This window comes from Octodon degus, unplaced genomic scaffold, assembly GCF_000260255.1.
Source record: "Octodon degus isolate 3935 unplaced genomic scaffold, OctDeg1.0 scaffold00249, whole genome shotgun sequence".
Classification (NCBI taxonomy): Eukaryota; Metazoa; Chordata; class Mammalia; order Rodentia; family Octodontidae; genus Octodon; species Octodon degus.
Window position 1 is genome coordinate 1,984,511 of NW_004524825.1, and position 24,070 is coordinate 2,008,580.

Sequence of the window (24,070 nt, forward strand, 5' to 3'; positions counted from 1 at the left end):
TGTGGCCAGCTCAGCCCACCAGGGGGTGGGGCTGGCTGGCATGTGGTGCTGGGGGATTGAACTGCGGTCCCTGTGCTCTGCTAAGCTTGTTCTAAGTAGGTGCTTTAGACCACTGAGCCATCTCACCAGCCCAGCCTTTAATTATTTTACTGAAAGACCAAAAATGGCACAGGACATGCGGCCTCTGGCCCTTTAAGATAGTCACGTGGTTCTGAAGCTTGTGTTGAAAGCCACAGCAGGCTAAGTTCCAAGTGCCCATTGGGAGCACGCAGGGAGGAAAGCAGATGCCCCCAGATAACTGCGCCACAACACGCCTTTTTGCTCCTTCTTTATGACTACACACGGCATGGATGCCGGAGCCAGGTTGGGAGGCCACAGCCACCATGGGTTTCCTGGGATCGGTCATACTGAAGGTTCCTGCATTTGAACTTCAGCCCAGAGGCCTGTGTGGCAAGCCAGGGGACTTGGACCACACAGACTCCAGCACAATGCACATTCAGGCAAACATGGTCCTTCAGTGCCTGGACAAAATAGCATCAGTAAGAAGGCGACAGAGAGCATTTCAGTCATAAGGAGCTCCGAGCCGGTACAAAGCAGGCCAACGGGCTACGCTGCCTCCGCCTGGCCCCCAGCCACAGGCCTGCTCCAGCCCCCTGCCAGTTGCTGCTGCACCTGCAAGTGCAGGGCCAAGCTGCGCGCTGCTGGATCTGAAAGCCTCTAACGCAGGGACACAGGTCACCTTCCCTTGGACAGTAGCTCACTGCTTTGCACATGGGGCTCTTAAAAATTATGGTGATTGGTAAAGAGATTCTTGACACTGGAGGTTCCTTTCTCAGGTAACTACAAAATGTATGTGGGGGGAAAAAAGGAAAAACACGCTTTTTACTCCTTGCTAAAGTTTCTAGCAGAAGCAGACAATACAGTGGCCCTCTAATTCATCACAGTACTGCCGCAAAAGTAGAAGCAGCTTGGCGCCACAGCTCCCTGACCCCGGTTTTGTTTAATTGAAAATGTGATATTGCCGGTTACATCTGGGATTGTAGAGCTCTAAATATCCAGAAGGAAGCAATAATTAAGGCCAAAGAAGACAGAAGGTGGAAAGGGTAAAAATCAATTAGCGCAGCACAGATCGAGGTCCCCCAAGTTCCAATCCGCCATCTCTGGTTGCTTCGCAGGGCTCCCCTCAAGTTGCCCCTCCCCAAAAAAAAGGAAAACCCGAAAGCAGCACACTGGTGAAAAGGGCGAGGTCTGTAGCCATGGATATAGACACCTAGTGGAGAGACACAGCGGGGAGCAGTGGACCTGAACTCATCTCTCAAAGACTGACCCTTCAGAGCTAGGGTCCCCCACCAAAACCCCACAAGGCCTAGAAACAAGCTTATTTCTTGACTATAAGAAGGTTTTGAAAAATCCTGTTGCTTAGGATGAGCTTTAGACTGAACAGAATTAAGGTATTCATTTCACATGTTTTAATATTTTAAAATATTTTTCTAAATACTTCATTTTAATGTTATAGCCTATTTCAGAGCTAGATCTGTACATGGAAAATAGTGTTTTACGCATGTACTTACTCTGAATTATATATGAAGGATAATAGGAACAGTAATATAAAAAATTAAGGATTATCCAAGAAGCTATTTAGATTTAATTTCCTAAATGTTTTATTTATAATTCCTTTCTTTCCTTTTTTTTCCCCCGCAGAACTGGGGATTGAACTCAGGCCCTTGCGCTGGCCAGGTAAGCACTTATTCTACTGAGCCATCTCCCAGGCTTACTTATAATTCCTAATGGGCTCATCCTTCTAACTCTCAGATTGTTTTTTTGGTTTTGTTTTTGTTTTCTCTGCGGTACCGGGAATTGAACTCAGGACCCTGCGCTTGCCAGGTAGGCACTTATTTTACTGAGCTATCTCCCGGGCCCAGCTCACTCTCAGATTGTTTTACATCTTAAGTTCAGAATCACTGCAAAACCCAAGGCAACTGTGCTACCAAACAGCTGCTCTGTGAACATGTGTGGGGCTAGGGGGTCGCTTAAAGGTGTGGGCCAGATGGCCTGTGTGCCCCTCACGCCCTAGTGCCACTGGACATCACCCAGATGCCACTTGGGCAGTGGCAGCGGCCACTCAAGGACTTGTTTGCTCTCAGGTTCTCACTGCATGCTCTGAGTGATGGAGGGTATCAGCGAGACAACCCTGGGATAGGCCAAATGTCTGAGCTGATGGAACTGAAGCCTGCAGCTGGCAAGGCGCCATATGTCTGCGAGGCAGAACAGGGGGAGCAGCTTCCTCCAACTGACACAGGCCTCTCAGAAAGCACTGAACTCCCGCGCAGGTGTGTGTCACTGGACAGTTCGCACACACAGGTGTGCACCTGGCTGGAAGTCTTAAGCAATGAGCATGCACATTTACGAGTGGGTACGGGCAGGGGAGGGAACGTCTGCATGGAGCTCTAAGTTTCAGGCTTAGTAGCCGTAGCTTCCCACAGCTCCTCCCACAATTCCTAGTGCATACCCAAGAGTGAGCTGCCCGAGCCAACACCTGCAAAGACATTCTCACTTTTGCCGGAGCTTCTGGACAAAGTCCAAGTTCCCAGCATTCCTAAGCACGTCTGTTTACCTCATTGATTTTAATATAAGTTTTTTTTCTTTTTAATTAAAACCACTTTCTACTTAGCTGGCTGTGGTGGCACATGCCTATAATCTCAGTCAAAAGACTGAGGCACGAGGACCAGTACAAGTTCAAGGTCAGCCTGAACTAGACTGCAGGGCCCTAGTTCAAACAAACAAACAAAACTCCCTTCTATTTAAGAAAACTAGTTTTCTCTTTTTTTAATTTTTTTGAGAAAAGGTCTCACTGTATAGTCCTGGCTGGTCTTGAACTCATTATGTAGCCCAGGCTGGTCTTAAACTCACAGCAATCCTCCTGCGTCAGCCTCTGGAGTGCTAGGATTACAGGTATGCACCACCATGCCTGGCTAAGAAAACTAGTTTTCTTCACTACTTACTTAAACCCATGTACCCACAGTGAGTCCCAGCTACCTAGAGACTCAGGCAGGAGAATTGCTTAAGCCCATGAATCAGAGACCAGTCTGGGAGCCATATATTGAGATCACTTCTGAAAAAAAACAAGTAAGTAAAAAATAAGCCCAGGTTCTGATAAACCATGACAAAAGTATTCACAGAAAATACTGCTTAGCACAGTAACCCAAGTTTCTAGGATGCCACTGAATACACTTACCTTGTTGGCCACCGCATTTACACTGGGTCTTGCATCATAGATGGTGAGTTTGGAATTCTGTTTATTAGTCTCCCTGATGGCATCGAGATATTTCTCATCATCTTTATTTCGTTTTCCACTCATACCAACAAGAGGCTGACTGCACCGCACAATGGCTGTCTTGTTTTCAGGATGAATCCACGACAGCACCTATGATTAGTTCAGAAAGCTTAAGAAACAAAGTCTCAAGACAACAAAGCCAGGTACGGTGGCGCAAATCTGAGGCAGGAGGACTGCTGTCAGTTTGAGGCCATCCCGGGCCACATAATGAGTCTGAGACCGGCCTGATCTACAGTGTGAGACCCTGTCTCAAAAACCTAAAACCAAAACAAAACAATTAAAGCAAAAATATGAAGCAGTGTCAATGACAAGGAAGTGGCTGACTTACACAATCCACAGGTCCATCGTGTACCTGCCTGGCAACACTGCACTTAGGAACAACTGGATCGACCAGCTGCTGTCGCGCCTTTCTCAGTCAGCACCCTATCTAACAGAGATGAAGTGTGCACTTTGCAAAAGGCTAGCTCGCTTAGAAGAACCAGAACCGTTCCGATGTTACATGAAGCCCACAGATTGCACGGGGCTTCGCTGTCATACGGAAACAGCTTTAGTCATAAGCGAGATGGAAGGACATCGTCTCTGGTGCAGTGCAGTGCTCGGAATATGCACTCGTGTCTGCAGCTCATGCTCGCAGCAGCTTTACGTCTGGAATCTAATGGAGGAGGAAGGAAACCCCAGGGAAGCAAAGTTCTCGGAGCTGCATACCCACAACAGGGAACTGCCTAGCCTACAACGCAGATTGTGAGGAAACTCTCGGAAGACACGCGGAAGGCCAGCACAGTAGGACGGTCATTGCTGCAGGATGACAATTCACTGACTACTTCAGAAGAGCTGCTGGAGAGGATTTCCAATGTTCCCAATATGAAGTAGAGAAAAATATCTGAGGTGATGCTGTATCACTTGGCCTCATGTTTTCAGGACGCGTTATAGATGCTGAAATGGCACATTGTGCCCTATAAATATATACAGTTACTGTGGGTCTCTTAAAAATAATACTACTATGGCTGGGTGTGGTGGCGCACTCCTGCAGCCCCAGCACTCAGGAGGCTGAGGCGAGAGGACTGCTGTAAGTGTGAGGCTAGCCTGGGCTGCATGGGGGAATTCCAGGCTATTTGAATTACACAGCAAGGCCATATCTCAAAAAAAAAGCTACATGTGGGTGTGTGCACGTGTGTCCATACATATCTTACATGTCTCTGTGTGTGAGCGAAGCAGGCAGGGCTGGGGAAGTATGCTGCGGTGGGCACTAGCTATGGTTCTGAGCACAGACACTCTGCCTTGGTCCAAAGGGGATGACAACAATGGCCTGAGCAGGCTGTAGGGAGGAAGAAGGGGGAGTATCACATGCTATCAGTGAGGGTTCACATCAGCTTGCAGTGGCAGCCGGGCAGTGAGGAAGGTCAGGCCACAGCCGATGGCATGCAGGCCAAGAGGAAAAAAAGCAGGAGCATGTGGGCTTGCTCCATAGCAGACTAAGTAGCTCAACCTGTCCAGTCAGCCCTGAAGATGACAAGAGACAGACACAGTGACGCCTACTATAATGACAATGGACACTGGGGCAAAGATGATTCCATAAGAAAGCACCCTTTATTCTCTTGGCTGCAGACCCAGCATGCAAGTCCCTGTGCCACATCAGAGGCCACCCAAACACCACTGTGGCCCTGGCCCAGTGGTCAAAAGGCTCCGAACCAGGACCCTGAGAACAGGAGCTGCCTGCCCTAACCTGCCAGGGCTGAGCACCTGCCATCACCCTCCCAGTGCCGGACAGGCAAGACAGGAAGTCACCTTGAGAAAAGCATGCCTACACATTCGAGACAGGCCCTCACTGAGGTGGCCAGTGGCAAGACAATGGCCTCTGCCGATGTGTGCCATTCCCCACCTTCTCCTTGTCTCCCCTCCTGAAGTCCTTCTGGGTGGCATTCTAAGGCCCATGTCAAAGGATGCTCACTGGAGAGCTGAATGGGGCGGTAACACGCATTTCACAGCATCGACTCCTAGGGGACTTCTCAAAGTAGACGTACTCTGGTGTATTACACATAAGCATTACCTAGAAGCCACATATAATTAAGGATGTATGTGAAAATCTGCTACCCGAAAGATGGATACCACAGCAGTGTACGTAAGAGCAAAAGATTAAAAAGCTTAAACAGTGAATGGTTTCTCTTATCTGAGAAATGCAAAGCAGAAATGAAGAGGCAGAAGAAGAGATAGATGATAGGAAAGCAGGACTCTTGTGAAAGGGAAAGGAGCGAAGGGATGGGGGATGGAAGCCGGGAGGGAGGGCGGCGAGAAACGAAGGCCGATGTGTGATGGCCATGTACCAAGTACCGCAAGCCCGGACTAACAAAAAAGGAACACTGAAAAGGATTAAAAGGCACGCAGACACCACACAAAAGACAAAGGCTAAATCTCAGCACATCTACACATCAGACTTACCTGTGAGCGTGTTGGCTATGATACTGCCGGGCAAGCCAGAAGGGCGGTGGCAGAGGGGGCTCGAGAGACGGAGGGAGGGGTGAGAGGAGAACGAGAGGGGATGCAAAAAGGAACAGGGCGTGCTCTGAGCAGAGTGCACCAACACTACGTACTGCGAAAAGGACTCATAAAGATCAATACATAAATATCACTAGGGATACTAAAGAGAGGAACACAAATTATAAACTAATTTCATTTTCTGAATAAATAAATAAATAAATAAGTGCACAGGAGAAACTCTGGAAAGCTATACAGCAAAATGGTAACAGTAGTCCTCACTAGGTGGCAGGCTTCTTTTTGCTTATCTGTATCTTCTCAAACATCTGAAACAGACTTCCATAAAATTAAGAAAAACTTGTTTGAGAGCAAAGGAATATGTGTTGATCAACAGAAACATTGATGCATGTGGGTTATTTCATTACTCCATGATTCTGTATTATCAATTATTATGTCTGTATTTATTTGAAATAAAATTACTAGCACTTTCACCTTAAAGGACACATATATTTTCTGGGCGCTAGAAAGTGTATTGGAAGGACTGTGCGACCAGGCCTCACGCTAGGTACTAGGAGGGCATCACTAACATAGAGAGCGGGTGGGCTGCTTAGCCTTACTTTTATTTCTTGTTCTGGAAAATTAAATTTGCGGCCATCAGAAACTAAGAGCAATACGATGCCTATGTAAAAGATGAAGACACGCTATTTGCTCTGTAGTTGGCACAAGGGGGGAAAGTATGGATCAAGATGGCAGACTGAACCCAGTGGCATGGGCACAATGAGTTCACTTCTTTTCTATCCCCGCATCCCATGAAATTCTGTCTGTCCATCTGTCCATCCGTGTCAGTCTGTCTGTCTGTCTCTCTCTCTCTTTAATTCAGGAGATCGTCAATAAATACCAAAGGAGTAAGGACACAAGGCCAATCCATGCCACCCTCACCCAGGGCCCCCTGTGGGGAAGGCACACAGCAGTGAGGCCACTGGCTAGGGCCACAGTGCAACTGTGGCTCTGGCCCAGACAAACCCGTCCAAATGGTGCACAAGAGAACGCGACATGGCATCCTAGCTTCAGGAGTGCCGTGCGCTGACCTGACAGAGCCAAGAGCATACTTTCTGCTACATTATATATCATGACGATAGGAGCGGACACTAATAACCAGGGAAACAAGAGAAGCTGAAGAGATACAACTCATCTTAGGCTGGTAGGTACAAAAGTCTCTCACCAGTATCCTTGTAAGGACAAGAATGTCTAAATATGTGAGTTAAAGGCAAGGTAACATTAAATTTCAATTTCTTCCTCTTCTGCTCTTAAAAATCTACTACTCTGAAATAAAACCCAATGTACTTATATGACACACTATGAAAATTAGGAGGGAAAATGATCTTGCCAATTTTACTGAACAAAATTGAGAGGCACAAGAGAGCATATGACATGTCCATAAACATTAAAGACCACAAGGGCACTCCGAACAAGCACAAGGTCTGGAGTTACCTGATCTAGCTCGGGCTCAGTAAGGGGACTCAAGCAGGTTGCGAAGGTGACGAGGACAAACTCAGTCTAATAACATGAAGGGGACATGGCAGCTGGCATGTAGGAGAGTGTGAAAGTCACAGAGAGCCTGTCCCCCTCCCTGACCGCTGCCTTGGTGGGGAAGCCCTCGCTCGAGTGCTTACCGGAATCCGGTTTCGGGATCTGAAGGCGGCAACTCTCCTGAGGTCTTCATCTGAGGTGCGATAAGGAACCATGAGGAGGGCCGGGTAGGTGTCGCAGAGCTCATAGCACTTGTTGATGAAAGTTAGCCTCCAGTTGTGGTTGGGCAGGCCCTGCAGGGAGACAGGAAGGCGAGCTCGGCTCAGTGCGACCTGTCCCCGGCTCTGATCCAGGTTCTCTTCTTTTTAATGTTAGGTGCACATGCCTGCGACCACAGGTGATGGCGGGTGTCTGCTTGTCACTAGGGGATCAAATCCAGGATCCAGACGACATAAGAGCACAAGACAAAGCACTGGTGGTTTCCATATAGTCTAAATTATCTTTGTAAATACAGATGCTTTTGAACAGGAGCTCTTTCTTTCATATTAGTATCCTTCACCACATGTACAACATAAACCCAAGTTGCCCCCACTGATGTACCGCCTCCACCCCAAGACAAGTATCATGTGTATTTTTGTTTTTATTCAGATAAGGTCTTGCTATGTGGTCCAGGCTGGCTTATGAACTCACTGCGTAGTGTATGCCAGCCTGGAACTCACAGCAATCCTCCTGCCTCAGCCTCCTGAGTACTGGGATGGCAGGCATGCACCACCATAACTGACTACCATGTGTAATTTTAACTGGCCTCTAATGGCTAGTAGAAGAGTTCAGGCACCTTCCTTTTTCCACTCAGAACAGTGAATCTTCGGTCTGCCCCCAGGAAGAAAGAGGCTGGGCACATGGAGAAAATCACAGAGGGGATGCAAAGGAAAACTTCCCCGGAGGCTCATTTCACCACCTCTGATGAGATTTTCAATCAAGATGCGTGGCTCTGACACCCGTCCTCTAGGGGGCGGGAGAAGTTGAGCGTGAAGCTTACTGCTCACCTCCCACTGCCTGCTCCCGGCAGGCCCCGCGCGCACAGAACGAGGCCCAGAGGTGGTGGAACATCCCCCCCCATACTCACAGATGCACAGACACACACAGAAGTGAGCTCAGTGGTGTGCGCTCTGGGGACAGACAGTGTACCTTTTCTTTAGGTCTGGCCCTATGGACCCCGGACCAGATGCTGAGTCTGATGCTGAGTCCAATTACAGAGTTTTAAGGCCCATCAGAGAATTATAAGAAAAAGAGATCGAATATAATGGCAGTCTCCAACAAAATTCCTTCGCCAGTTCATATATGCATGCAATCTTAAAAACAGGAGCTGTTCGGTTTCAAGCTAGGAGCTTTGAACTAAAGGAAAGTCTTAATGTTATCAACGATGCTCCAGAAATCAGATATTTTGATGTGTAATGTTACAGAGGTCTTAAACACATGGAAGCTATTTTTTTCTGGTACTGGTATTTGAAACTCCTGGCCCCTGAACTGATATATATCCCCAGCCCTTTTTATTTTTATTTTGGGGTCTTGCCAAGTCACTAAGCTGCCACGCTTGGGCTGGAAGGTACAATCTTCCTGCCTCAGCCTCCCAGAGTACTGGAGTTACAGGTGTGTGCTACTACATGCAGTACCAAATGTTTTGATGGTCTTTTTTTCCACCTCAGTAGCTGACGAAGGAAACAGGTCACAGAAAATGCGAGCTGTACACAGCTTTGAAAACTCAAAGCTCAATTATGGGAGAAACAGAACCCACGACCTCACGTGTTCTAGAGTAAAACTCTTGCACCCAAACCCTAGCGCATCCAATCTTCTTACAAATGTGTAAAACTAAACCAGGAAGTCAATGTCAACGTGGGCTCATGGTCGCAGAAAGGGGGCCAGAAGACTCTCCCCAAGCCCAAGCGTCTGCGGGGTTACATTTGCCACCTTCTCATGAACAAAGCAAGGGGACTTGATGTGATGCTCAGAGCTCATTCAACAATGCTTCCCAATTATTTTAACAATTTTATAGAAAAAGAATTAGAAAAATTCCATAGCAAAATGTCCAGTTTTCTACAGCTTTGGCTCTGCCACAGGTCAAAATGTGATTTTGTTATACATAATATGCCCACGCTCTTCATAAAAGTACTACAGGGGACGTTTGTCCCTCAACAGTAAAGCGGGATCATGCCTCTTGCCTTTTGTAGAGCAAACAGACATGCATGTAGGTGCAGTTTCCAGAAGACAGCAGTAAGGCTACTGAAACACATGCTCATCCAAGATTTTGCAGAAAAGACATCAGTACAGGGAAGACAGTTCTAATTCATCTGGCTCTGCAGTTCCATTTTGTATCTGTGTATTCAGAATGAATATAATTTAAATGTAAGCACAATTAATAGCTAGGCTCCTCACTGTACAAATAAATAATAATATCAGCTCCTAAAAAGATAGGAATGGAAAGCTTGACTTTGCTAGAATCCAACGATCATTTATTTCTTAAACACAAAACTGATTTTCTTGGGCTGGGAAGATAGCTCATGGTCTAAGCGCCTTCCTGGCCAGCGCAAGGACCTGGGTTTGATTCCCAGTACCGCATGCCCCACCAGCCCCACCAGGCACAGTGGTGCATGCCTGTAATCCCAGCACTGGGGAGACTGAGACAGGAGGATCACTATGAGTCCAAGCTGCGTAGCAAGACCCTGTATCAAATAAATGTTAAAAAATAAACTGATATTCCTTATGTGTGGAAGGAAACCACACAGCCACTTAGCTTTCAGTGCAGCTGGAATCTGGCTATGGAGTGAGCTCCTAAGTTTCACAGGGATACAAAATGTGGAGAGCACCGCTGCCATCAGAAGATCTCTAGCAAGGATGTCACCGGTCCTCAGAAAGCACAGCTGATGACATCCTGTCGCTCTGCATTATTGGAGGTTCAACATAAAGCAGACAAGAGTATCTACTGAACTTACCTGCCTCCGGTACTCTTCGACTGGATTATAAACAGTCCACCCATCCACATTAAACTTCTCTTCATTTAAAAATGCAAATAATGGCTAGAGAAGAGAAAAAAATTAAAGTTCAGCATGGAGAAACAGTCTATTAATAGTACATCCTTTGAGTTTTCACAAAATAAATCCCTCCAGGTTTGCTGACCATGAAACTACAGCCCCAACTGAAACTTACAGCAAAGAAACAGCAGTGGAAAATTCAGACCAGACTACACTAACTTCTGTCTTTGGGAACACGTACTTTTCAGACATTAATTTTCTATGGCTACAAACACCTCTTTTTTTTGTTTGTTTTAGTGGTGCTTCACGCACACACACACACGCAAATCAGATTTCCAGACCAAAATGTTCCTATTGGCTTTTAGCAATGTTAGCAATTGATTAGGTAAAACCCACTAAGAAACACATTTGTGAATGATTATTAAATAGTGCAACTCCGAAGACTACAATGACAAGCTTATCTACATCAAAAAGATGAGGCATTAGGGAAATTCATAATTAACTGCTCTCTGTGTGTTTTTAATCAATGTGCTATGGATCAATTTCCCAACTTCAAACACCACTGTGCCCTAGTGACAGGAAGTGCCTCAGCACTCCTGTGCCCCTCTGAACTAAGGACCCATATAGCTGTCCAGGTTTCTCATCCCCCCTCACGCCCTGACCGCCTTTGGAACCACCCTGGACGCTAAAACTAACACACAGGAAGCCCAGTGTGAACTCCACCTCCTGGTCCTGCTCTTTCCAGGCTCCGTGTACAGCCCAGACGGTCCCCTCCTTCTAGGTGACAGCCAAAAGCTAGAGCATTGTGTTTGTTGCCGCATGGCTACCAGCCCAATCTAAGCTCCGCCGGTGTCTTCCCAGCTTAGTATAATAACCTTCAACTGCTCCTCGTGTCACCTGTATACTCCAAGGGCTGAATAACAATGGCACAACCTAAGTCATATGGAGTTATTCCCCCGCCAAAACCCCCCGGGGGCTGTCCCTCTGGCTTAGGATAAAAGCAGAAGTCGTTCCAGTGGCTGAGGTGGCTGTGTGCCATCTGGTCACCTGCCTGCCACCAAGGTTCTGCAGTCCACCTTGTGCACTGCAGTGCAGCTGCACTGACTTCCTGTGCCTAAAAGCACCAAGGACGCCAGCCTCAGGGCCTTTGCACCTACGACTCTGCTACAGTTCTTTCCTCTTACGGCTTCCTTCTCACGTTCTGCACATTTCTGAGATCCTTCACAGAGAAGCACATGTGCCTTAAGACTACCATGTTAAGCGAAATAAATTAGATGCACAGGCTTAAATAACACATGGTCTCTCTTACGTGGGAAACCCAAAGTGAAAATAAATTAAAAGAAAAAATAAAAGTTCACAGGAAGCAGGGAGAGAAATGTTTTGCAAATGGGAAGGGAATGAATGGAGGGAGGAGGGAGGGAGAGAAGGGGAGGAGAATGCAGATGTGTTCTGCGCATGCCCCAACTCCACCCCCCCCCCCCAGGAATGGGATCATTATGCACTGTGAACATACTCCTACAGATCAACATTACAAAAGATAACCTTTGTCAGTAAGCCCCCAGCATCTTACACAAAATCAACATGCTGCCTGCAAGGCCACCCTTACTCCCCATCACTTAGGGCCATGTGATGCGTCATATGTGTGCTTATAGTTTACCTTTGGCCCCCACAGTCTCCTGCCTGCAACGCGGGCTCCATGCAGGCAGACCTTCACATCCTGTTTGCCCAAGAACCAGCACAGAAAACACCTGGCCCACGGCAAGTGGAACACATCTTTGTGCAGCGCACGGCACCACAGAGCTTTCCCTGCAGGTGCCATGCTCAGGCATGTTCCTGTAGGTCTGTCACTCCAACCCACTGTCCTCTGCTGGCCCAGCACTTGGAACCTGGGTTCCCCCGATGTATCACAGGGAACCGACGGGAGAGCACTGCTGCCAGCAGTGTGCCGTCCTAGATACGAAGGGGCGTAGGGTGAAAACTGACCAGGAACATGCCGGGGCATGTCGGCTTCCCCAGCCTGACACACATCCACCGAAGAGCTTAGTGTCTGACTGCTGTGCGCTCCACAATGGCCACCACTCTGCCCATGCATTAGGAATGACACTGACCTCGCTGAGCCACGCATCGAGGCTCTGGCCTGACACTGAATCCCTAGTGATACTTAATTATTCAGTACCACTGGGGAAAAGAAATGGCTCCCTGCTACCTCAAGTTGGACTCAGGAAGACAGCTTACCATAAAAGAGCAACAGAACGTTTGGCGGTTTTTGCTATCCATCAACAAAGCCACAGGACATGCCGAAGCACTGTCTCAGTGACAGACCATCACTCTGAGGATCTGCTATGACATAGTTAGCACCTGGATCCAGGAGGCACTTGATGGCACTCAGCACCATGTCACACACAGTAGCAGATGCCAGACGAGGGACTGACCTTAGGAGCACCTAGAACCCGCTTCTGTTGATGAGCTCCTGCCTGCTACAGTACTCCTGCTCCATTTGCTTATTTGCATCTTTCCTGCGAAACTCAAGACAGTGTAGTGGCCTTTTAAAAATGAAGCAATACCAGAAACACTTTATTCTTGGGGTCAAGAGGCAGGCTTGGACCCCAAATATTCTAGGACAATATATGAGCCACGCATCTGTCAAATATTTCTCATCATAAAATAACATGGCAATACATCTGTACTGCAGCAGAGATCAGCATGGAAAGGACCGGGTGTTTAAAATTTTCATCATCCAAGTAAATTCAGTTGCAATTACAGGAAGACATTTTTAAAAATATTACTGGCTGGTGTTGATGCTGTGCTTTTTCTTTGAAGACTGGGTCTTCTATAAGGTAATTGGTTTAGCTGAAGCAAACTTTTTTTTGAGACAGGGTCTCCTTATGTAGTTCAAAATGGCCTTGAATTCACTACGTAGCCTGGGTTGGCCTCAAGCTCACAACAATCCTCCTGCCTCAGTCTCCCAAGTGCTCAGATTATAGGTGTGTGCCACTATGCTCAACTGAAGCAAGCATTCTCTCTTTTTTTTAAAAGTGTATTTAGTATAAGGTCTACAGGGTCTCCCTACACAGATCAGAGTGTAATGATCCTATTTGCAGCCTCCCAAGCACTGGGATTACAGGCACGTGCCACTACGCCCAGTCTCAATCACCATCACAGCATGCCCAGGGGGCGGGGGCTGGCACGGCAGGCAGGGGATCAAACCCTGGTACTTGTGTCTGTCCAAGCAGGTGCTTTAATCCACTGAGCTATCTGGCCGGCCCAAAGCAAGCACTCTAAAAGAAATCATGGTGATATTTTCTAAAGTGGAATACAGCAGGGCTTACTTTCAAGATATTTTAATTTTTCCATATAGATTCAGGTAAAAGAACAAAGAGTTTCAAAATATAAGCTGTCAGTGGAGAAACAAAAGGTAGACTACCACAAAAGCAAAACACACAGCACGTGTTCAAGTGAGGCTAAGCAAAGCCATTCATCGCTATAGCATTAGTAAAAAGTGCAAAGTTCCCTACAAGTGCTAACTTGTTACAAGCCTAATTAAAGCTCCTGTCTGAAAACTGCTCAGACTTGAACTGAGCCTATTACACGTCTTGAGAGTTTTAGCTGCCATTTATTTTCTCTTCCAGGTAACACATTTTTAAAGGCTTGAATTTCTTTGTGCTTTATTGGTAGATACTGAGATCATCGTTGCTGGATACAACCTCAGGTGGGTCCGTCCGGGAAGTGGAAGTGAGCACCGGTGGTGGGGGAGCTTTCGTTCTAAGCCGCATGCAGGGAGTCTTGTTTGCCTAACTTCTGGATGACGAGAAAATCTACTCCATGAACCGGCAGGCCACTGATTATCATTTCTTTGCCTACAGGAAACTCGCGAAGGATTTGGCCCCCTAGCGGAGTCCTGCCATGGGTGGTGTTCTGTGAGGCCTCAGCTTCTGTAGCAGGCTGGGGCGCGGCCCAGGGCTCTGCCTCAAGAGCCCAGATGGGTGGGGGTGCTGTCACAAGACACCCATGGAGGCCTGTGTCCTACCTGACAGATCTCCAGCCCGAATCCCCAGAGGTGACAGCCATACAGGCCTGGTCCTTACAGGGCCACTGGGGACACAGCCAACACCCTTGGGAAGGCTATGGTCAAGTTATGGGTGGGGGAGGAGGGGTTGATCCGCTTTGACCGAAGATCACTTGCAGTAGCAATGGAATGGGTTCACAGCTCGCTGCAAAGAAGAGCACAGGGCTCCCCACATGCCCTCCAGCCAGCCTCTCCGGGTCTCAGCACAGTGCAATGCCCAGAAATGCACGGCAGAACGCGCTCCAGTGTCCAGCCCAGCTTCCTCAGGGGTGTCTTCTCCTCTTCTGTTCTGTGTTGGTATTTGGGCATCTCACCCATTCCACTCTCAACTAGTCAAAAGATGTGCCTGGAGATTTTTTAAAAAGCAATCATGTGCATTTTTCCAGATTAAAAATAGCACAATGTAACATTTGAAAAATGTTAAAGGACAAAGTTGAGACGAAAGTTTGATTTCGCACTCTGGATAAAAACAGCTTTGACACAGGGAATAGAATTTGTCATTTTAATTTAGCTACACTTAACACTGTTGTGTTCTGAGAGAAAAACTTCAAAATAACAACAGATTTTAGCTTTCACATAATTACACATTAGTTTTAAATGGCACCTATATAAAGATGTACTAATCTGATTAAAACATCTAGACTGGGAATTCTTTTAATTTAGTGAATCTATAACTGTGCATTGGCTCCTGGTTCTCCTTTGGTGGGAGGGGCAGCCTGTCTGTCACCGACTCACGAGTCCACTTCCTTAAAGACGCAACAGGGGCCCAGAACTTACAGCCAGGTTGGAAAAAACTCACCATCCTTTCAAACTGGAGAGTGGTAAAAAAGAAAATCAACTGTACAGTCCTCAGGGGACTACAATGTACATGTAGAGAACTTGCACACAGCCAGGTAGGGTGCTATGCACCTGCTACCCAGCACTGGGAAGGCTGAGGCAGGAGGCTTGCTGAGAACAGGATGACAGCCTGGAGCACAGAGATAATTCAAAGCCAGCCTGGAATGCACAGGGAGACCCTGTCTGCAAACAATAAGCAAACAAAAGAGAGCTTTCACACGGTAGGTAGGCCAGTCATCAACAGGCAAGATTTGCAGGAAGATCAGCCGCTTTCTGGAAGCAAACAAATTGCATCTCTTAACCTGATGTTAGAATTTGAAGGAAACATTCATCCCTTTTTTCCATCCAAGTATTAGGCAGTCCTGGCCTACTTAGCTTTGGACATCATACGAAACTGAGCATGTGCCAGGGCTAGGACTGCAGATGACAGCTTCTTTCTGATTGCATTTTGCTGCATTTGATGACAGTTTAAGTGTGGATTTTTTTTCTGATTTCATTTCTGAAGCTGAAGACATTCACCTTTTAAACCTTCCTTCTACACCATTTAAGGGTACACCAATGTATAATTACCATATCTCTACCTTTGAAACTATATTTAAGAAACAAGATCACTTACAAAGAAAAATTATTTTTTTAAGTTGAGCGGAGGTCTAAAACTTTAAAAACCATAGGAGGTACTGAAATTTGGCAAAGTCTCTAATTTTAACTTTAATGCAAAATCATGCTTTTGGCGGAACTATTTCAACATCACATTGTAAATTCATTTAAATTAGCTTCGTGCAGTTATCCCAAAGCCCTGACAGAAGGTTCATAGATCAAAAGAAGTCTGAACATAAATTACCACTTATATTTCTGTTCGCATAAATAATTCAGCTGATTCTATTGCTACCGCTGACTAAATCCACAACCCTCAGCGAAGTGGCTGAGCACTCATGGTCACAGATACCTTTACATGTAAGTATATGTACTTATTTATTCAGGAAATCCTCATAAAAGTACACTTGAAACATCACTGGAGACCACTTTGGAAGAAGCATGCCAGGGTTCATCCACCGCACTGTTCATGATTTTCCAAGCAATTTTCCCCACTTCAATAAAAGGCCATGATCACATCCAAGCCCTCCAAATAAAACTCTCCCCGGGTCAGAAACTGGGCTCTCCACAGTCACCAGCCTCCCTAGCATCTACAAGGGGTAATCAAAATAGACAGTGAATGCTTCCATTTCAAAAAATATTACAGTGAAAGACATGTTGCCATCGGAACCCTTTCACCCACCTCCTCATGGCGAGCACACTCACCCCATCATTCATGCCACCTTCTCACACGGTTCTGGAAGTTGTCTTTCGGGAGCATCTTTGTGAGGTGTGATCAAAACTGTGGAAAATGTGGCTGCTGAGTGCCATTCAATGGAAGGGAGCGCGAAAAAACTGACCAGTGTCCTTATCTACCTTATTCACTGCACCTGGGACCATGGGACTTCCGCCTCTTTACAAAGTTACAACGACCTCGAAAGGTAAATATTTTAAGCTGATTCAGGGTGTCAAGGCACATAAAGCATTGCAATTTAAGATACACATGCAAGAGGACTTCCCAAGCCACTCAGCAAGTGGCAAGAGGGGCCGGTGAGATAGCTCAGTGGACTAAGCACCTCCTTAAGCAAGCACAGGGAATGGGGTTCGATCGCCTGCACCGAATACCATGCTGGCCCTGCCCCTGTGCACACTGAACTGGCAACAGAGTCCAGGCATGGTGGCGCACACCTGTAATCCCAGCACTGGGGAGGCTGAGACAGGAAGATCAGTATGAGTCTGAGCTGCATAGTGAGACCCTGTACCAAATACATTAAAGACAGAAAGAAAGTGGTAAGAATGATGGGCTAAGTATGCTCAAAGGGAGGGGGAGAATTCTGAGGGGGAGTCACGGCAATGTGTCTTTTCCTGCAATAAAAATTTAAATGTAAACATCCACCCCACCTTTGCCTTGTTTCTCACAGACATGTGCGACTCAGCAGCTCCCAAGCAAAACCCAGTGGCTCCCGACTGTCTGCCTACTTCCATCTCTCGGGGCGCCAGCACCTGATTGTTCATTCTGGGCTCTCCTGCCCCATCACTGATCCCCTCAGAACCAGGTCCAGACAGCCACTGAGTTCTATTCACCTTTCCATCCAGATCTTTCTGAAATTCATGCTTCCCCACCCCTCTCATTGCCCCATTTCATGGAAGAGACTAATAAAGATCCGCAGAAATGGACGCCCTCTCACGTCCACCTTCCCTCTCACCTACACCCCTGTACATGGCAGCCCTGACAATCCCGCTAAAGACAAATCTAATCACATCATATTGCTGCCTTCCCTCCCTTTCAGATTAAGTGAAAATTCTTGATGGGCCAGGTTAGGGCTGCAAACTCTACAAGGCCAGGTGCAGGCCTGCAGCGCCACCTCTGGCGACCACGTGTATAGGTATCCTACGCCCTAGATGCAGAATCCTGCACAAGTCCAGGCCCCGTGGCCTCTACATTTGCACAGATGGTTCCTTCTGTGTGACAGGGTCACGCTCTCCGGCGGAATGCTCTCGTTCACCTTGCAGGATGTAGGCCCTCTTGGAAGCCTCCTTTCGTGATCACACGGTATCTCACACATCACTGTACCATAGGCCTCTCTGGGCCCCTGTCACCAGATCACAGTAATCTTTACATACTGGTAGTTGATATCAGCTCTTGATCCCCAAGGCCCACAGTGTAGGCATTCTATAAATCCCTGAGCAAAACTGGAAGGAATGAAAAAGAAGAGCAAGGGGGCCGGGGAGATGGCTCAGTAGAATAAGTGCTTCCCTGGCAAGTGCAAGGGTCCGAGTTTAATCCCTGGTTCTGGAAAGAAAAAAAGAAAGAAAAGAAAAGAAAAAGAAGAGCAAGGGAGGCTTACCTTACCAAGCACTGCAGCATCTTAGAAAATTTCAGTAGCAAAACCATGAACAGGATGGTCAATGCAACAGGAGGAACACTTAGAAATAAGTGTGCACACACTGAGGGACTCAGAGCGGGATGAGGGTCCGTCTCGCGTCAACAGACTAGTCAACAGATGGTGTTAAAACAACATGCTAAGGAAAGAGGTGGATCCATAGTCACACTTGAACCCTGATTAATTTCAAGTTGATCCAATATTAAATCCTTAAAAAGAAACCAAAGTACTAGAAAAACATGAAATAGTTCCTTTATGGTCTTGATTAAGGAAGATTTTCCTAACTGGGACATGAAACCCAGAAACTACAAAGGAAAAGTGTGCAGAAAAGAGTTAACATCACAAGCCCGAGGCTGTCTCCTTGGGAGAGGCTGCTTCCGTGGCCAGCGCTTGGCAGACACCTGGAATCTGGGTGTCAGGGGAGTTCCCACCACTCCTTTCCTGATAAAAGTGGTGTATTGTGCTTTAAATAATGGATGACTACTGTGGGTTCTACAGATCCCTTGCTTTTCTTCTGGGACTCAGGAATTTAGGTGTGTGCTAGGCACTGGGTGCCTATGTGACCAGCCTCTAGCAAAAACCTAGACAATGCGTCTCAAATAAGCTTCCCTGACTGGCCAGACCACAAATGTGTTGCGTAATCTGTTACTGGAAGAATCCAGAGGCTCTGCCATGACTCTGGTGAAACAGAGCTCTGTAACGTATGTCTGGTTAGTCCTGAATTTGTCCTGTGCACCTCTTCTCTGCTGGCTTTGGTCTGGTCTCTTTTGCTATAATAAATTATATATACCAAGTAGGCCTGGTAGATCAGTGGACCTGGGGGTACGCTCCAGCCACCAAGACTGCGCACGGTGGCACTTGCCTATAATCCTAGTGCTGGGGAGGCTGAAAACAGGAGGATCACTACGAGTCCAGGCTGCATAGCAAGACCTTGTGCCAAATACATTTTTTAAAAAAAAGGCTAGCTATATCTCGTCCCAAAGAAAAATAGGTAGAAGATACAGAGAACAAAGAAATGAATCATATAAGAAAATATTCAATTTCACTCAAATAAGAATATAAAATTATGAATAAACACTTTTATCTTTAGTAACTGGCAAAGATTAAAACATAGTAAATGTACTAAGTTGGTACAGTCAGCAGAATAATCCTCCCAAACCTGTTCATGTCCCAGTCCCTGGAATCTATTACGTCACTGCTTGTGGCAATGAGGAATTAAGGTTCCAGGTAGAATTCAGATCACTATCAGCTGAGTTTCAAACATGGAGAACACTGTGGATTATCTGGGTGCAACTGATATAAGCGCAAAGTTCCTCAAAGTTCAACTGGGAGGCACGAGACTGTCAGACGGCAGAGGGTCACAAGGAGAGGGGGGCAACAGTCTCTAGAAGTCGGGAAAAGCAAAGAAGTGAATTCGCAGCCCCCAGAAGGAATATGGCCCCATTCACGTTGACTCCTGACCTCTAGGACTAGAGCAGGAGAGCCCACAAGTTTGTGAGGCGTAAAGTTGGTGGTGATGTGTTATGGAGGAGCTGCGTGGGCACAGGCCCTCTGGGGGTGAAAGCTAGCACGCCAGCCATCGGGGAACTCTGTCACCCACAGTAGTTCTAGTCTAGGATTTAGCTGAAGACATACATTAGTACCACAAGGTGAGGTAAACGAAAGGCTATTCACTGCAGCATTTACACAATAGCAAAACTAGAAATAATCACATTAGCTATCAATAATGAATTGAATAAACAAAGTATGGCAAGACCAAAGAATACTGTATAGTCAAAAGGCAAGTGAAGAAACTAATTTGTTACATCATCTTTGCTATGAAGCAGAAAGCGAGGCAGGGGAGAGAGCACATAGAACACTAGCACTGGGGTCCGAGGAGGAAAGGTGAGAAAAAACATTGCCTACACTACTCTGAAAATCCAAACTCTGAAACTTTTTGTGTCAAATGAGTACTCAAAGGTTTTAGATTTGGGATCATTTCAGGTTTTGGGCTTCTGGATGCTCAGCCTGTAAAATCTATGCAAATGTCTCCCCTCAAAATGCCCAAATCTGGGCCCAGCACTTTGAGTAAGGGACACTAGAATGGCATAGGCCTAAGCAACCACAGGCAGACACACACTGTGTGGAGCAAAGGCACTGCTGTCCGTGGGCAAGGGCAGGGCACAGGGTGAGGTCCAGGTGCTGCGAGGGACAGCTCCTCCTGTGCACCCTTCCACCTTCTCCATTTTCAACCCAAGGCATGTAGTAGCTATTTTAAAAGTGAATTTAAAAGTACATGCTTGTTGAGCAAACGCTCTTTCTGAACTGCAGGATATTCCCGATGGCCCAGTTCCTATTTCTTCACCCCATTTCCCTTACTGGATTCGCTCAATCAATACATATAGGGCCTGCTATGAAGGAGGTACTAAGCACAGGAAAAGAGGAGGCAGATGTGGCCACTGCTGTAAAGGAGCCAGAAAGTCTCCAGAGGATGCAGGTGAAGGGCCACAACTGTGGAGCAGGTGACGGTGTCCAACGGCAGGAGAGGAGCGGGGAAAGCACAGCAGGCTCCAGAGGACTCTGTGGTCACTTCCTGACAGGTAGCCCCACAGGAAAGGGGTGCCTGTAGTGACAGCAGAAAAGCACGGTGGCAGCAGAGCTCAGGGCACATGTGGCCATCAGCGCACACAGGTAGGAGTTACAAAGCAGAGACTGGTGGGACCACCCTGTGGGAACACGAAGTAGGCAGTCACACAGACAGGGAGGAGGAGCGAGAACCTTGTGCGGGCAGAGGGGCCTGGCAGGTGGTAGAGGGGGCAGGCTGGAGGGAGCAGGAGCAGGAAAGCACAACTCAGAGGGTGGGAGGTGTCCTAAAGGAAGTCAGGCTGGGAAGCAAGAACCTGGACGGAGCAACCACTAAGGAAGACAGAAAACTCCTAGGCCTGCATTGTAAATGTGAATGATGGCAGACATGGTGGTGCACGTCTGCAGTGCCAGCAGCTGGGAGGCTGAGACAAGAGGCCTACAGCTGCGCTGAGGCTAGCGTGGACTACAGGGGGAAACCATCTCAGAGACGTGGAGGGACGGAGGGAGGGAGGAAGGATGATGGGAGGGAGGCGGCGGAGGATGACATTCAGAGTGGCTCAGGAACACAGCAAGGCAGCATGGGAAACAGCCATTTTAACAAGCATTTAGGGGTTGTGATGGAAGAAGAGAAGCTACAAATGTGGAGCTCACGCTGTGACAGCCAATGCTGGCAGACACAAGAAAGACTGCCGAGGTGGGAGCAGAGAGCAAGCAGAAGGGGAAAGACTTTTTTAGAAAACTCACTCTTAAGAGGGCAGAAGCAAGCAGAAGAGCCCAAAAAGAAGTAAAAAGTAAAAGGAGCAAGAGCTTCCGGCTCAAAGCTAGGGGGAGGATGGGAATGCAGTGCTCTGGGCAGCATCATGAGGCTTCCGCCGAGCACATCCCGAAACCTTCTTTCTATATGAACAAGGAAGACAGCCCAGCACTCAGCAAATGGGAATGCAGAGGGCGGGACCGCATGCCAGGGCTCTCCCCCCACGGAGCTCCACAGCAGGTTTGCAAGGCAACCTGGGATGCAAATGATAGGACATGAAGTTCCTGGCCTGGCCCAAGAGGGGTCAGATGGGAAGTGCCCTTCAGGAAGCCCGGCCCCCAAATGCTACCACTCAGGGAAAGGGCAAGTGGAGAAGGACCATGTTGGGACCTTAAGAGGACTCGGTGAGGAAACAAATCTCCCCACTGGGAGCCTGCAGCGTAAGTCAGCCTTTAAGCAAGCAGCTGGCAGACAAAAGTACAAAACCTGGACGGCCCCCCAAACATCAAGCAGTGAATTCATTTCTAACCATCCCAAGCTGGGAGCACGTCAAACTGCACAGCAGAAGGATAATGCCAATCTTCTCTCAGCAAAACTGCCTCAAGCCAGGCCCTGGAGAAGTCTTGCGGATAAAGTTCCAAGGAACAGGAGTTTCCAGGTGACAATTACAAAACCCAGTAGGAAACAAAGCAACATGACCCGAAGTTTTTGTAGAAAATGCCACAGGGCTTTTGGGTATTAGAATGATAGGATGCCTGTTGTAAAATAGGTTTAATGTGTTTAAGGAAGAAAGGATAGCAAACGAGAGAGAGAGAGAGAGAGAGAGAGAGAGAGAGAGAGAGAGAGAGAGAGAAAGTAGAAATGATCTAGCAGCTCTGAAAGAGAACCAAATATAACACCGAGACATTGAAAAATGCAAAGAGCCGGGGAGATGGCTCAGTAGAATAAGCGCTTCCCTGGCAAGCACAAGGGCCTGAGTTCAGTCCCCGGTTCTGAAAAAAAAAAAAAAAAAGAAAAGAAAATTGCAAAGAAAGAGTCAGCAAATACAACTCAGATGGGGCAAGCTGAAGTAGAAGGTAAAACAGAAGACATCACTTAGCCTGTGTCCCAGGACTCAAAGCAATGTTCATCCATTGGTATTGTTACCTTTTCAGTACATTTAATGAGGATTGCTATGATATCTCCTTGTTATGGCTTGTGTCTAGTTGTCGCCCCAAAGCCTCATGCAGTCATGGTGTGGGATTCTAGAGTTTGTGATTAATCATGATGAAATGCTGGGATTATGGGTGTGAGTGCTACAGCCACCCTGGGGCTGATAGCCTGAATACAATATAATGAAGGGACAGAGGCTTGCGCTCCGCCACTGCCCTTCCCTTTGGCTCTTGCTGTTTTCTACCACCATGAACTACTGCCCTCTGCCGCGCGCATCCTTGCCATGGCGCCCGCTGACTATGGACTAAAATCTCCACAAACTGTGAGCTGAATAAACCTTTCCTTCTTTAATTTTGCGTGTCAGGTATTTTGTCCCAGCAACAAGAGAAAAGTAACTGAGACACTGCTCAATAGGAGACCAACACAACTTTGAAAGGGAGGGCTGATTAGAGTCAAAAGAAGAGGGTGAGACCTACGGGACTACTAAGTGTTACAATGTGTAAGGTCTTCAGTTCCCTCCAGAAGAACGGTTCCAGTTCAACAAGAGGGCTAGAAGTCTGGGCACAGTGAGTTATAGAGTGGCTACTCTAGAAGCGCAGATGAGTGGGTGACAGCTCCAGGACAAGGACGGGAGGAGAAAGACTCATCATGTTCAGAGGCTTACAGAGAGATGGCAGTGTAGGAAGAGATCAAAGAGAGCAGAAGACCACATCTTGGAGGAGGCAGGAAGGAAGGAAATTTAGAAGTATGTTTAGTTTCTCAATTAGCCAAATTATTGCTTATTCAACAAAAAAGGAAAAGTGCTGGCCAAAAGAAAATAGAAGCCTCAGGCGTACTCTAGTGCGAAGGCCACTCGTAGGCTGACAGGGAGAACGTGTGTGCAGGCAGACCTCATTTCAATCTCCTGTGTCTATTCACTCTGTAATCAGCCTAGAAAGCAAGAGTCTGCTCAATTTTGGCCTTATTTAAAATTTCCATGACAAAACGAAGGCATAGAATAAAACTCCCTATGTTAATTTTCTATTCATTGGATCATGCGCGTATCCCTCATTCAAATGATCAAAAGAGGCATACAACTGCATAACCCACTTTACTCATTTTGATGTAATTACTTTCACAAGTCACCATATTTGGAGTGGAACAAGAGAGGACACAAGGTAGAAACAGGCCAGGGCTTTAGCCACAGGGCAGAGTTTAATGTTATCAGAGCCAGACAAAGCAAATGATGCTGACGTGACCATTTCACACTGTATATTCGTATTGAAGTGTCACACTCCGCCTGCTAAATACAATGTGCACAATTACTATTAGTTAAAAATTATATATATATAAGTCCTAGCCCAGGTCCGGTGAGTGTGCGGAGAGTTTCCTGCT

At 47.1% G+C, this 24,070-nt stretch overlaps 1 protein-coding gene across 6 annotated transcripts in view; it reads right to left on the minus strand.

The window, feature by feature from the left end:
* Positions 1–24,070, minus strand: part of Mtm1 (myotubularin 1) — a 151,141-nt gene that overhangs the window by 61,447 nt on the left and 65,624 nt on the right. For 5 of the 6 annotated variants that reach the window (XM_023706286.1, XM_004646009.2, XM_023706285.1 and 2 more), the window contains 3 exons: positions 10,327–10,410; positions 7,480–7,629; positions 3,236–3,424 (listed from right to left, as the gene is read on the minus strand). In XM_023706286.1, the coding sequence (XP_023562054.1) occupies positions 3,236–3,424; positions 7,480–7,629; positions 10,327–10,410 (423 nt within the window). Of the gene's footprint in view, positions 1–3,235; positions 3,425–7,479; positions 7,630–8,524; positions 8,577–10,326; positions 10,411–24,070 lie in introns of those variants that run through there. The other variant, XM_023706289.1, reaches the window with a different exon arrangement.